Here is a 16,392-nt window from a genome sequence, read left to right as displayed (position 1 = left end):
GCAGATAAAATAATCCAGTCATTGCGTGGTAATGCATGATACACAGCATTCATCATGTTTGGAGTTTATTGGCTTCAGATTCGCTGTCAACGTAGTTTTATTGTTAATTTAATGTACATATTTAGTTTGTGATTGCTATTGCATGCCCCATGACCACTAACAAGCACATTATTAAACTTTGTATTTACTATTTCAAGTTGTAATGAATAAATAATCAATACTTCTTGCATGTATAAGTTAACTTTAATAAATAAAGACACAAAATATTATTCTTATCTTGTTTTTGATTTTTTCAATATACTGGTATAATATAATAGCGATAAATCAGCAATAATAATAATAATAATAATAATAATAATAATAATAATAATAATAATAATAATGTTGGGTTCTTATATAGCGCTTTCCCACTCGTTGCTCAAAGCGCTTTACAATTATTACCCCTGGCTCGGATCAGCACAACGGCCCTTTAGTCTTCCTCAACTCCCCGGGGAGCATAGAATCCATTGCAGCCGTTTAAGCGCATAGGATTAAAGCCTTCACGCTCTTGGGCTGGTATACCCAAGGGCCAGCGAGCATGTAATTGATTGATATATTATTTGGTTGAATGATTGATCGGTTGAATTATCAATTTTTGTGGTGCAATATAACTTATTTTGTGTGTGATATTGATCAATTGACTCATTTTTTTGCTGATATAAAACGTTTTTCTTCTTTCTTGGCTACTTTTCTCTCTTTTATATAATTCTCTCTATATTGACTAAATAAATCTCGTCAATTCTTCTCCTATCTAAATTAAAACACTAATCTCATAATTAGCATGGATCAGTTACCACAAAAATTTAGTTTGTGTCTAATCTTCTGGGAGATTATCACACTGGACAGTCAATCATGCACACACTAGTAGGAAATAGACTTCATGCATAAATGAGTGTGATGATCTCCAAGAAGATAAGAGATAAAGCAAAATGTTAATGTAACTGATCTCTTGCCAATTATAAGATTTGGTGTGTTTTAATTTAGATAAGAGGAGAAGTATGGACGTTTCTTTATTTCGTCAATAAAGAGAGAATTACATAGAGCTGAAAGACAGAAAAGTAGAAAGGGAAAGAAAAAAAGTCACTACAAAACTCAATGAGTCAATTGATCAATAAATAAATCGATTGATAAAAAAATCAATCAATCAATCAATCAATCAATCAATTACATGCTCACTGACCCATGTGGTATACCAGTAGGTTTTGACAGTGCGCGAAATATATGCATATCATGAGCAAAAGTGAGTGCATATATTGAGTTGGCAAAGAAAGAGGTTTTGACAGTGAATGAAATATATGCATGATGAAAAATAGTGAGTGCATATATTGAGTTCACAGGTCAAAACCTCTTGGTTTACCATCCCCAGGGGTGGTTTATTACTTAGAATATACCTTATATACTATAATATATTGTAATTAACACTGTACATCGAATGCAGTAGATGAGGAATACAGTGGTATGCTATTTGCACTATGGTACAAATACCATATAAGTACGAGTACACTGGGACTGTGTTGATCAGGGAACGATGCTTCTAACATTCCTTATAAGATTGACTCCCGTAGAAGTCTTCAAAAATTAATGTTTTTTAAAAAAAAACATGAGCTATTCTAACCGATATATTAATACATAATAGGTATAGGTTGATTCTAGGTGTCCGTCATACTGATACAAGGGTGGCGTCATCTATATAAACTGCTTACAAAAAACTCAATGTACGGTTTCAAGTATGGCAAAACATTGTGAGTAAATCGTGGTTCTGAGTTTTAATTTTGCTTCAGTTCTCGAATTAATACAATTTTTTACCAATAAAACTTGTAAAGCTTTCTATATCATCATTATACATTCCTCGAGATGCAAAAAGAAGAAACAACAAATATATCTACCGAGTGAAGTGTAAAGCTCTCATTACACATAACAATAGTCGATACGCCATTTGTTGATGGAACACGGGATGAACGCCGTAAAGTCATAACATACTTTCGTATGTTGACGGTAACAGAATGCTCAGATACCACTATTACTATTCAGCATTATAAGAAAAACAATCACTCTATTTGATCTCATTTCACGACTGCTTGCTTCAGTCTCGGATAACAAACGCAAGACACGCGTAGACCAGCTTGGACGGAGGGTACCAAATTAGCATATTTTACAATGTCTAAGCGCCTCGTTTTCGCTACCTCGCTGAATGCGGAAGTGTGTCAGTTACGGGAACCGGCGTACGGTCTCAGAAACTACGCCGTGTAATCAAACAGAGTGAACATTTTCTTTGAAATATAGCCATTTCGATTGACAATAAACCATTTACTAAGATTATTTAAAGTATTTGACTAGAGAGCTAGCAATTCATTTACGATTGCAGAATTTCCGTGCCAAAGCGGATGCAATGAAGCACGCAGGGCTTGAGCCAAGGTGAAACTTTCACAAACTGCTGCCTGTACCATCGATAGTAGCTGGTCCAAATTTCAAGGCCGTGCGGTGCATTGCATGTATTTGCTTGCGGCATGATTAAGTGACGCCGTGCAGAGACCAATATGTCTATTGAATAAATAATTGTTTGGTTCCGATTATCCAACCCCACCTAGTTTTTCACCTTTTTTACGTATTCGAGAAAAAATAAGATGTGAATTCTCACGAGAAATAATGGATGTGGAAACTGACACCAACATAGGAAGACAATACATAGAACTATTCTTCCAATCTGAAACGGCTGTATATCTGATGGGAAGAAATAAACAACACAGAGACCATTTGGAAAACAATGGAAACCCTAAACTAGACACTCGCACATGAAAAAAAAATAAATAAATAAAATAGACTAAAAATCCTACCTCTACACATGTACCCCACCTATGCTAAAATGTAATAATCGGAACCACACATTTTTGTTAGGTGTTATGTTTGATTTTCTTGAAACTTAAAATCGTTATCATCCCAATCTCCGTCCTCGCCCTCATCCCCATCATCTTCCCTCTCAAACACACATTCTTCTGGTAAATTATATTCTTCTTCAAACTGTACAAGAGTTAATAAATTAGTTAATACGAGGATCGTAACAGTACCAAGAAGGTCAATTCAAGCAAAATAACGAAGGTAAAATAGCAATGAACGATTAGCCGACATCTACATCGGATTTTAATCAGATTGCTTGTCTATGTATTGAATAAATTTTGAATGAAATGTTTTCACAGACTGAACAAACGCCCTTTTTTCAAGCTTCAAATTAACTTTCATTACCTTACGTTTAGACAGTTCAAATAGTCTAAATTTTGACAGATTAGATATGATACGTGTTCTCCTAGATCCTTGCAGGTATCGCTGAAGATTTGTGACCTTCAACGATGATTTTTATGTTAATTAGTGTGGGGTAAAGGTTGGGACACAGTCGCAAGCGTCAACCAATCGCAGCTTGCTATATAAACCAAGGACTATAATACAACACTTTCTATAAAAAAAAAAAGTCTTGTTGTTGTTGTTGTTGTTGTTGTTGTTGTTGTTGTTGTTGTTGTTGATGATGATGATGATGATGATGATGATGATGATGATGATGATGATGACGACGATGATGATGATGATGATGATGATGATGATGATGATGATGATGATGATGATGATGATGATGACAGAAAGCAATATAAACTAATTTCTTATAATGCTATCTTCTATGTTTATACCTCGTATACCCGTGTATGGTATTATACACTGTAGTATAAACATGATGTAACAAAAACTTCATATGCACAATCAAATACAACTCTCTAGATCTCTGTAGACCGTAAGATACATTGTGTCATTCTGCTCTATACCGGCCTCCTCACATGGGAGGGGTTGACCGATGTGTGAGGGCGCCCCGTCATGGAGTACCTTACAGACTACAGTCAGTGCAGTGAATTAATATCGATTGTACATTATCTTCAATGTTTTTATGGCTTCCGTTAATACATTCAGATGCATTTAGCCAATACCATAATGCTTCTGCCATTTCATTCAGAACAAGTTTTTATCTTGAGAATTGTACATGGGGAGGGTACGGGAGTGGGTATCCCCATCCACAGTAGATTTTCTTTTTACAAATTACAGTAGTTCGAGTCATTTCACTGCACCAAAATGACACTTATCTTTTCGTTTTCCAACGTGACCCCCCCCCCCCCGGCGGCACACCAAAAACATCCCCAGTCAATTAAGAATGCCTGACCCCTAATAAGACCTATTGAAGAACAATTTGGCGTTTCTCCACAAGCAAGCAAACATTACATACGTGATGTAAAATCATGAAATAACTCTCCGGGACCGAACGTAACGTGTATGAAAATAAATGTACATTAATTTTATATTTCCCAGGATGGCGTTGTACTTACAAATATAGGAAAATAGTAAACAGACAATTTGGAAAATTCACGACAATATTTTTGAAAGTGTTTTGTTTCATTTTAGACTAGTGGTGTTTATTACATGTAAATTTGTAGTTTTGGAAACAACCGCTATTCCACTATTCGAACTGAATTAAAGATAATTTATATTTTAATACAATGTATTGCAATTATATTCATGCAATTACACAATGTGATAAGTAAGGCTTCGTTATACATTGCTTCGAATACTGACTCCCGTAGAAGTCTTCAAAAATCTCAAATTAACTCACATTCATGGGACTCTGTCTTCTACATATTAATCATTGAATGACCCTTCTTTTTGGTTTGAGGAAAACTAATAACAAAAAAAAACATCACTCTAAAACATTACAAATACAGTAGTATCAACTAGAGCCCCAGGCAGGCCATGCTGGTTCGAAGGAGTGAGTGGGTACGATCCTCCTTTGCCATCGCCAAAAAAGAGTTTAAAGAAAACCGAAGTGAAAATCGAAACGAGACGTACGAAGCGAAAGAATACAATAAATATACAGTCAACTGTGGTAAGTTATAGATGTATGCGGAAAAATAACACGTGTAGAAGTAGGAAGTATGTGGGTATTTCTACGAAAGCCGTCAGGGGACTTCCGACTTGTCATGTTATGATAACTGTTGATACAAATCTTATTCTATACAATATCTATATCGCTCATACCCCTCCTAATACTTTCCCAAGTGTGTATATGATAAACTTAGTCAAACTTCACATCTGGAGGTCACGATGTGTCAAGCTGTATTTGAAAATACCCAAGTGTCGATTGATGGCGCTCTTTGAATTGGTTAACCAGATTTAAACTGAATGCCTCCCGTAAGGGAATCACTAATTATGTAAATAACTCATTAAACTAAAAAGCTATGGTAACAGGCTTTGTTTTTTGAACAAGCGTGCTTTCTTAGGTTAATGTATGTAAGAGTGTATGATACTGCTTAATTACTGAATATCATTCATTATTAAAAATACTCATTAAAGAAAAAGTTGTAGCAACAAACTTCATAGAACAGGTGCGTATTATTATGATGTACGTATCATATTATACGAAATTTGAAGCTTGCATTTTTAAGATACAACCTAGTTACCTAAAATCATTAATTATGCAAAATTTTCATTAAAACTAAGGTATATAAAAGATTTTATAGGACATATCCGCTTTGTTATGGTTAACATATGTACTAAATTGTATTGAAATTGAAGTATGCAGTCTTAAGATATAGCCTAATTACCGAAAATCATTAATTATGCAAATTATTCATTAACACTGTAAGGTACATCAACTAACTTTATAGGACATACACAATTTGTTATGGTTAATGTATGTACTGAATTGTATTGAAATTGAAGTATGCAGTCGTAAGATATAGCCTAATTATCAAGAATCATTAATTATACAAATTATTCATTAACACTGAAAGGTACACCAACAAGCTTTACAGGACACACTTGATTGTTATGGTTAACGTGTGTACTGAATTATATTGGAATTGAAGTATGTATTCTTAGGATATAGCCTAATTACTGAAAATCATTAATTATGCAAATTATTCATTAACACTGTATGGTGCATCAACAAACTTGATAGGACATATGTGTTTTCTTATGGTTAACGTATGTACTAAATTATGTTGAATTTGAAGTATGTATTCTTAAGATATAGCCTAATTTCCAAAAATAATTAATTATGCAAATTATTCATTAACGCTGTAAGATACATCAACGAATTTTATAGGACAAATGTATGTTGTTATGTTGAATGAATATACTAAATTATATTGAAATTGAAGTATGCAGTCTTAAGATATTGCGTAATTAGTTGATTTCATTATTATGCAAATTTCTATAATTAAACATTAACAGATCTGGCTCAAAACCTAATCAGGTCTAGCTATTACCCTAAAGATTATATATCCCAAATTTCATTACAATTGAGCCAGCCGATTTTTAGAAAATGATGACACAGACAGACAGACAGACAGACAGACAGACAGACACACAGACACACCTTCCCCTTTTAATACCTCCCGTACCCTTACGGGAGGTAAAAACGACATCAATATCAACGTCTCGATAGGGAAGAATTTCTTTCCTAGGCCTTTTGGCGTCCTTTTATTCGGAGTACTCAATCAAGTTACCACTTGGTATTGCAAATAACAACTAAATAACTAATGTCATGCAGTCGAAATATACGAAAGCCGTAAAGGGACTTCTGATTTCTGACTTCCGACTTCGGACAGTGGTGCAACCACTCCCGAGTAAAAGGCCCGTAAACATGACAATAGTAAGGTGAGCGTTGTTGACGTTCCACAGGGGTCCACGAGTACTGGTTGACTCGCATGTCATGCCACAAGGGTCAGGGAGTTTGTAATTGATTGATCGATCGATTTATTGATTGATTTATCATTTGGTTGAATGATTGATCGATTGAATATTAAATTTTTGTGGTGCAACATAACTTATTTTATGTGTGATGTTGATCAATTAACTCATTGATTTTTGTGGTGATATAAAACTTTTTTCTTCTTTCCCTGGCTACTTTTCTCTCTTTCAGTTGTATGTAATTCTCTCATTATTGATCATAGACACTACATGTAAGGTCTATGACCCTATGTGTAGGGTCTGTGATTGACTAAATAAAGACACCTTGTCCACCCTTCCACTCTTATCTAAATCAAAACACCCCTCATCTTATAATTGGCAAGAGATCACTTACATTAACAGTTTGCTACTTCCTACTAGTGTGTACATGATATACTATTTGTCCAGTGTGATAATGATATACTATTTGTCCAGTGTGATAATGATATACTATTTGTCCAGTGTGATAATGATATACTATTTGTCCAGTATGATAATGATATACTATTTGTCCAGTGTGATAATGATATACTATTTGTCCAGTGTGATAATGATATACTATTTGTCCAGTATGATAATGATATACTATTTGTCCAGTGTGATAATGATACACTATTTGTCCATGTGATAATGATATACTATTTGTCCAGTGTGATAATCTCTCACAAGATTAGACCCTGCATTAGACATAAAGCAAATTTTCTTGGTAACTGATCGATGCTAATTATGAGATTAGGAGTGTTTTAATTTAGATAAGAGAAGAATGGACAAGATGTCTTTATTTAGTCAATATAGAGAGAATAATATACAACCATGGAAGTATAGTGGGGTTATACTTCCATGATACAACTGAAAGACAACAAAGTAGCCAAAGAATCCGTGACATAAAGTGGCCAAGTGTTATACCGATTTGATTTGTCATATTCAAAATCAATTTTTGCCAACATTATCCATTTTGTGTGTCGGAGATGACATTTGCTCATTAAAGATTCACCATATTTGTCAAATATTGGCAACAAATATTTAAACTCAAAATTGTTAACTTTAAAATCAAAGCCGATAGAGAATCCATGATATTAAGTGGCCAAGTAGAAGACTTGTCAATATCAACAGGGTGAAGGTTCAAGGCTTATCAAATAAATAACCATTGAATAATTGATTGGTTGGTTCATTCATATGGATTGATTGAACAAACAAACAATCAATCAATCAATCAATCATTTGTGCTTCAGTCCATGAATCCAAAGATTAAATATATCTGGCAACCAGGCAACCAATTATTTAATCAATCAGTCAACCAACCAACCAACCAACCAACAAATCAATCATATGATTGATCAGAAAATGGACCCACAAATAAATCTATCACCCAATCAACCAACCAAACGACCAAACAACCAACCGATCACCAGTGCCAATCACTCAATCTAGCAATCAACAAGACTGAAGGGCCATCATTGAGGGCGCACTCCACAACATCAGTGACAGCATGAAGTGTCGACAACAAAAAATCTTTCAGTCTAGTAATCATCTAGTCAGTTTGGATCGATCAATCAATCAATCAATCAATCAATCAGTCAATGGAGTCTACAAGTTTTCAATCTTTATTTTGCTTCAAAAGATCAGATAATTTACATAAACTAGAGTAATTTTCACTTCTCACAAATATTTGGCTATGTTCTACATTTGTTTTGTGGTTTTATAACGATGAATTTACTGTCAAATTCTACAAAAACTGTTATCATTTGATGTTTGATTTAGCTGCAAAATATATGTCCAGGTTCAATGGATGAGATTATCAATTAGTATGAGACAAATATTCAAATATTATTATTTGTCCTCAAACCAAGCAGATTACAAAGATGTCGAATGATTCACATCACCGACTGTATCTCATGTATGTTCTAATATGTGTGTAAGTTTATAGCAAACTAGTATTGTTTTGATTTATTAGTTTAATGCTATGGAACAATAAACCACTTGTGATCAGACAAGCTCATTTCATTTAACATTCATATGATAAATGTTTGCTTCCCAGAGTTTCCTACCATTTCAATCTTTTGTCAATTCAGCACCACCAAACAGTGCATCTGCAGTTTTCGTCATTCCGTATACTGTGTTCTTTCAGTCTGATCAAAAATCTCTCGAAGGTTGGAATGATCATAAAATTGCCATTAGTTCCCCTATTCAGTACACAATATACATCATATAACCCTTTTTCTATGTATACATTCCATTGTATATTATATTTCTGTCCTGTGAAGAACTCTCTTCATTTTCTATACAAAGGTTGATTACTTGGCTTCTACTCTTAAGTGATGACATATATAGTGTTTTCAAAGCCTTGATGGCATGCCACCAGCCATAATGATGGTTTCTCCAGTTATATAGGATGCATCATCAGAACAAAGAAATGATACAGCTCCTGCACATTCTGAGGGTTCACCAAGTCTGAGAACATAGAAAGAAATTAATATACATTTATATAAATGAAGCATCAAAGAGAAATGTTAGTGTTGCAGTTAATTGTGTTTTGGGAGTCTCTGATGAAGCACACTTTAATGTGAAACCTGGTTGGATGTTGGGACAGTCGTTTTTTGTACACATTTATTGTAGTTTATGAGAGAAAAAAATTCTAAAACTTGAAAAGAATGTAAGTTTAAGACTTAAGTACACTTTACACTTGTAAAAACTTAAAGACACCAAATCAGAGAAGGATTAAGCTGGTAATAGTTGCATATATTTCAGAACTATACATACATGTAGTACCATAATTTTGATGTGGAACCCCAGTGAAATACCAAGAACTATCCAGACCAAATTTATGACCGATCAACCCAGCAGTTTCAGAGTTCAAAAAGTTTGACTGAGAATCACATCTTCTGAGAATGCTGAATTCAGTGTGAGACAAAGGGTCAAGAAAATGAGAAAAATGACACAAAAATTTGATCTTACAGTACAAGATAGAATATTACCGTTTTAATGCTGTCTGTTGTTCAGCAAGGCTTCGTCCTTCATCACTTTCAACAATCTAAAAAATAACAATTATTGACAGTTTTTTCCAATGATATACTAGTATGCCACTTGGAAAAAATGTAAAGATTCAGATCAAACACATGGAACTGATTTTTTTTTTTGCAATGAGTATTGTTTCATTACTCATGATGACATAAATTATGTTATGAATAGATACTGTAATATTGGCATCCATCTTGGAAGTACTGGACTACAAGTATCATTTTTGAAAATCTGATGATTTTGATAACTTTCCATTATATTTCACATTTAAATTCTGAAGTTACATTTAGCGATGAAGACTAAAATGAATGTTATCAATGTAAACAAGTCTTGTATAGATGTAAAATAAGGTAGGAAATACTCACAGCTTGACTGAACTTAGTTTTGATGACACCAGGAGCTATTGCATTTACTCTGATATTCATTGTTGCACACTGAGGTGCCATTGCTTTGGTTAATCCCAGCAAAGCAGTCTTGGATACACTGTATGGGGCTATCAGCTATGAAAAGATATATTTAGATGTGATTCTCTACTATTTGTCATTGTTCAGCCATAGAAAATATGAGTGGGATAAAGGGCAGTCACTTAAAAATCTAGTCTAGTGCTATCCTTCATCAAATCTGAAAGATCTCTCTTTATGTCTAGCTCAATGAAGTCCTGATATCAAATTTCGAATTCAACCAAAGCCACCCACAGTCTTAACATCATATCAATCACAGAATTCTGCCCAATGAGAAGTTGGTGTTTATTGGGGCAGATATGTAATGTCCAAATATGATATATCTGTCAGCTCAAGATGTCACTTATACACTGTTTACATCAGTCTAACAGTTGGGGGTTTACTCATTTGCATGAACAACTTTTGGTTCATGATGTCTCATTTTAGCCAAATGCGGTTAGAGATGAATTTGAATGCTACATTGGCATCCAGACTTCTTAAATGCATAGACCAGTGAGTTGTGACAAAAACATTATATCACAAGTATTTTCTGGCTAAATGAATGAAGAAAAATGCTGGAGAATCAAATAATTATACCTGTGCAAGCTTGATTATCAAAAAAGAGGGAAAATAATGACAATTTTGAATATTTTTACTTAGATCTTGAGCATGGCAGAACCAAAGACATACAACTGTACTGTAGAAGTAGATGGACAAGGTATAAATCCAACATTTTCTGTTCAAAAGCATACAACTTGGCTTACATGTAGTTCAAATTAGAATATGCATATACTTTTTGCTGTTTTTGTATTTCATGTTTTTTATTGACATCTTTATGCGAGTATTAAATATACTTTGTATTACAAAGACATGAGATCAAATGCATTGGTATTTCATATCATTGAAAGCTTAGGAATGGGATAACAATTTGTACATAAGATTTAAATGTTTACATTTTCATTTTGTCACTTTCAACTGTATTTTAACATCTACGTATGTGACTTACCTCAAAAGAATTGTAACCTCCAATTGATGAAACAAATACTATTGAACCTCCCCTGTTGAACAGAAAAGTTACAAACATCAGATTTTTAAAAAATGATGAAATAAATGAGTACAAAAATGTACATATTCAAAAACTCTGAACTTTAACCATGCAATAACCTCAAGTAAAGCTAGCTACTACACCAGGAACATTTTGTAAGAAATTCACATTAAGTCTGCAAGAACAGTCAAGAACCTGTCAATGTTTGCAAGGCAAAACTGCCAGCCATTAATATTTATGTGAACATACTCAGAAACAAAGATCTAAAACAACTGCTTATCTGTATATAAGCTAGGAAAGTTATGGACAAAATGGTTGTTCTCAAGTTCATCCAATGCAAAATTGTCTTTGCTTGACACAATTTTCTTTGGTTATATCCACAAGTTTGACAGTAGCATAACATTTTTGATTATCTGGTCACAGGCCTTGTCAGTTCACCCACCATTTTGAGTGAGCTGTCTTATGTGACTGAGGTAAAGGAGTACCATATAAGGGAATTGGATTGTGTGTTCATTCGAAGTAAAACAATTTAGAGAAGCCAGTGACAGCTGTGAGAGTCGACTGATACCCTAACTTACCTACGTTTCTCCATATATATGGTGTTGAAGTCACCCAGGGCTGTGAGAGAGTCTACTGATACCCTAACTTACCCACGTTTCTCCATATATGGTATTGCTTCTTTGCTGAGGAAGAATGCGACCTTGACATTGATCTCAAAAATCTGTGTAAATAAAATTTAAAGGATTCAGCATTATCTTCAATACATTTCCATGGCAAGTAATATAATCCAATTAGTATGCCAGGCCACAGACAAGGAAGAAATTTGACCAGGCACTGATTTTATTAATATTGATTTGTTTGTACGTGTTGTTTGATATGTTATAATCAATTTAGTTTCCTAAGATTTAAATTTTTTTTCATCCAATTACACATATTCTAGATCTTGGCTTAAGAAATGACACTCACTATTAATTTGTCATTGTTTTAGTTATTTTATTCAATCTGAGATAAATGTGCAGGTAAACAGGTGAGTCAGTAATTTGTTTGTGCTAAATGAAAATTACTATCTTTATATATGATGAAAATATTTGTCAAAAGTAAACCACTGATTTGAGTACTATAAACATGGAATAACGATGCAAGAAGCAAAGTTCATATTTGTCTACTGACAATCCATGAATGAGAAGACAATCATTACAGGGGAGGGATACGTTGAAAATTAACTTTGTTTAATTTATTTTATCTTATGAGTATGTCAACTAAATTGTTAATGTAACTGTAACATAATAATGGAAGTTCCTTTGCAAGTTTCGATGCCAAATTCGTACTGATAAGTGATGAACAAAAAACAACATATTTTATCTCATTTAATATCCAAGTTTTTATCAAACAACTTCACATGGTACACCATTGTTTCAATCCCAGGTTCCTGAGTTAATGTTATCGTATCAGTGGAGCCATCACGATCACCAAGAATTGGTCTTTTGTTCTGGGCCAACTTTTTCTACAGCTTTGTTAGACAACTGTTTTTCATACCTAATGTTTAATCTTTTTTACAAAGTTGGTTTTTAAAGATATTTGTTTCCTAAAAGTATTATGTTCCACAAATTCTTTATTTTTTTTGGATTTAATAACGTTTTTATTACAAAATACAACTGTTTTCAAGAATGGAAATCTTTTACATTTTGTATTCCGAAACTTACATCTTACATCCAACTTTCTTTTACATACAAGTTTAATATTTGTGCAAATTCCAACAGTTGAATAAGGAATAATTCTTACCTTGTCCCAAACTTTCTCTGTTGTCTGCAAAGAACACATAAACAATATTAATAGAGTAGAATCTTTATTACATCCATTAAGAAAACTATATTTCTTCATTGGATTTTCTGCAATAAGTATTTAGTGCTAAAACAAACTAGTAAATATATAAACTAGAGTAATAACTGTTAACAAAATAACAAAATAAGGTTGATATGAAAGTGTAAACTTTAGGTTATAGATAAATGTAAAGTACGTATTTTAACTCTGTAGAATGTCTTTCCTTTTCAGAAGTGCTGATTTTATGAAAGTTGTCACTTATTAAACATGTAGTATGCACCTTAGAAATAATTTTTGTTGGACTTTTTCTATTATTGCATCTGCCTACAGCACATCTAAATCTTCTTGCTACTATAATGACAGTTAATGATTGAAGAAACAAGTACAAAAACAGCTAGATGAATTAGAAATTCCAAACTTAGAAAGATTAGGTTATGGATGTGTTTGTATCATGGATTGAACTTAGTCTAGCACATTAACATCATAAAAGTCAAACACACAGATAAACTGACCCTGTCATGTACTTACATCCAGAATTGGTCCAAATGATGGATTGACAGCTGCATTTGAAACAAGAATATCTATACCTCCAGACTTTTCAGCTGCCTGTGAAGAGAAACAGTCACTAAATTATCATAACAAGTTTAAAGGCCTCAGATTGGATCCCAGGTTCACACATAATGACATTAGTGTCACCTTTACAGTTAAGCCATAAGGATTATGCAGGATTATTTTTGTACTGGGTCAGCTTTTTCTATAGCTCTGCCAGACAACAGCAGAAATGAGCCTTTAACTTTAAGCTAATCTACAATGGTATGGAAAAGCTCTAGACAAAGGTTTCAATCCTAGGTTCTCGTATTAATGTTATATTATCAGTGTAGCCATATACAAAGGAATATTGTTTTGATCTGGATCAACATTTTTGATAGCTCTGACTGACAATTGTTTTTACACCTAAATTGTCATCCTTCTCAAGGAGAAGGAATTTAAAAAACAATCTGATAAGACTTCCTGTGTCCTCAGTTTCAATCATAGGACAAATATTGGTTTTCTCCAGAGAAACTGAAATGTACAAACTCTTAGTGATAGAGGCAGTTAGATTGTGTGGTAAAGTTACTATAGGTAAGCTTTTATATGATTACAGAGAGCAACGGGTGAAAGTGCAAGAAGTCTTTTTAACTTTCAAAACTGTAGTCATTTCATAAATAAATCTAACTGTATAGTTCATGGTTTATTCTCTTCTTACCGATTGTAGTAGTTTTGTTCTGTCCTCTGGTTTGCCGACATGACACACCATTCCAGAGACACTGAGATTCTCTGATTTCAGAGTTTCTACAGCTTTGTCTACGTTATTCTGTTTACGACTACTGATCACAACATGGGCACCATCTTCAGCCAGTTTTCTTGCAATGGCAAACCCTATTCTGGAGATAAAGATAAAGTTTTAGGTGTACAACTAACTGGACAGTCCAACCCACATAATGGGATGGTAGGTTGGATACTGGATGGTACGTTGGATTCTGGATGGTAGGGTGGATCCTGGATGGTAGATTGGATCCTGGACGGTAGGTTGGATCCTGGATGGTAGATTGGATCCTGGATGGTAGATTGGATCCTGGACGGTAGATTGGATGTAACATTTTCAATATGACGATTAGCTTTGGTTGGGATGTGCTGCCCACTAAAAATGCCTCACTTCAAACAAGACTAATGACTCAGGTGGCAAATGGTCTTAACGGATTGGTAAATTTTATGACATGTGCATACTTCGATAAAAAAAATTGGAGTAGCCATCCTATCGCAATAGTATAGACAACATGTTCCTCCGGTATCCAGTCAAAACGTCCCCGGGTCAAAACGTCCCCGGTTTCCATAAGTCAAAACGTCCCCTGGTCAAAACGTCCCCAGGTCAAAATGTCCCCGTCTTTCCATTTTCCTCGACCCAAACTATTTGTGTGTGAGTGTGAGTGTGTGTGTGTGTGTGTGTGTGTGTGTTACATTATATCCTTATTTCTTACTATTTCTTACATCACAATACAGTAATGTGACTGCGTACCCACCTCAGGTGCCCAAAATACGTTTATGCGGCTCCCATGGATCGGCTAAGCATCACGTGATTGCCAATCGCAAAGTATAAAAAATCTACGCAAAACCGATACCTTCGTACACTTGTATCGAATTATCGACAAGCGAGCAACTTTACCTTATCTTCCTAAACGAAATTTTCAACGTCATCACTATCATCATCATCATGAATACCAGACATATCAACAAACGCCGTTTCGTAGAACCTGAATTCCCGTGTATCAAGTGCAGTTTAGAAGTCACCAAACATCAGCAGGCTTTGGAGTGCGATGTGTGCCAACGTTGGCAACACAGAAGATGTACTAAAGGTGACCGTGTTTTAGGGAAGGAACGGAAACTGTTACACAGTCAAGTCTCTTGGTTAAATTTTGGTCATACCCGAGGACGTTTTGACCCGGGGACGTTTTGACCCGGGGACGTTTTGGTCATACCCGGGGACGTTTTGACCCGGGGACGTTTTGACGCGGGGACGTTATGACTGGTAAGCGTTCCTCCTAATAGCCATATGCGAAATACTGAGCCCATTAGTCCTGCTTCCATGACGGTGCACGAGTCTGTATTACTGACTTGACTCTAAGGACAATTGTCAGAATCGAGTCCCGAATTCCTCCGTATGCAAGCAGGACTATGAGCCCATCAACCCCCCCTCCCCCACCCACCCCGCGTTGCAAAGTATACGTAATGTACAAGAACCAGTTTCATTTGTTATTTTCCATTGATTGAACGGACTTTGACCTGCACTGTGACCATACAGTATCGTTAACCACAGTTGCCATCCAGACTATGGCCAACTATTATTAAAACGTGTGCTTAAAATTTGTTTTTAAAAAGTTGATTTTACCCGTCTGTGGATGCTGTGACTACTGCAACTTTTCCATCCAACTTCCGTGACCCAGCCGCTGATGTGCTTGCCATTCTGACTAAAGTATTCGTATTTTGATATCTTGAGTGATATTTGCAAAGTGATAGCACTCCCCTGGCAATGAATCGGGACATGGTATGGTTATTTTAGCTGGGTGTAAAGTCTCACTCGTACACTTTAAGATACTAAGTTCGAAGCCCTCAGTCAGCTGACTCTGACCTGGGACAAAGTTCAAAGTTGAAATATCTGCTTATTGATTGGTTTAGATGGTGGACTAGGTTTCACGCCTGCGCTGTTACGGATATAGCTAAAAGAAGCAG

General features: G+C 34.8%; 1 protein-coding gene across 1 annotated transcript; it reads right to left on the bottom strand.

The window, feature by feature from the left end:
- Positions 1-8,552: 8,552 nt before the first annotated feature.
- On the bottom strand, positions 8,553-16,243 carry LOC144437194 (dehydrogenase/reductase SDR family member 4-like). Its single transcript, XM_078126082.1, has 9 exons — positions 16,052-16,243; positions 14,372-14,549; positions 13,654-13,731; positions 13,087-13,110; positions 11,955-12,025; positions 11,266-11,317; positions 10,185-10,319; positions 9,777-9,832; positions 8,553-9,252 (listed from the first exon to the last, which is right to left on the bottom strand). Exons 1-9 carry the CDS (start codon positions 16,204-16,206, stop codon positions 9,138-9,140), a joined length of 864 nt encoding a protein of 287 aa, XP_077982208.1. The 5' UTR covers positions 16,207-16,243; the 3' UTR covers positions 8,553-9,137.
- Between the last annotated feature and the right edge of the window lie 149 nt (positions 16,244-16,392).

The sequence above is a fragment of the Glandiceps talaboti genome, chromosome 7 (genome assembly GCF_964340395.1).
Source record: "Glandiceps talaboti chromosome 7, keGlaTala1.1, whole genome shotgun sequence".
Taxonomy (NCBI): Eukaryota; Metazoa; Hemichordata; class Enteropneusta; family Spengelidae; genus Glandiceps; species Glandiceps talaboti.
Note: the sequence above shows the minus strand (reverse complement) of the source record. Positions and strands in the feature narration are given on the sequence as shown.

What these genes read in the sequence shown, in the direction of transcription:
- LOC144437194 (XM_078126082.1), bottom strand. Translation starts at nt 16,206, where the DNA reads ATGTCCCGATTCATTGCCAGGGGAGTGCTATCACTTTGCAAATATCAC. An exon ending in CAGAGAAAGTTTGGGACAAG is followed by an intron (nt 12,026 to 13,086) that starts GTAAGAATTATT and finishes TTATTTACACAG; the next exon opens with ATTTTTGAGATCAATGTCAA. An exon ending in GAGGTTACAATTCTTTTGAG is followed by an intron (nt 10,320 to 11,265) that starts GTAAGTCACATA and finishes ATCTTTTCATAG; the next exon opens with CTGATAGCCCCATACAGTGT.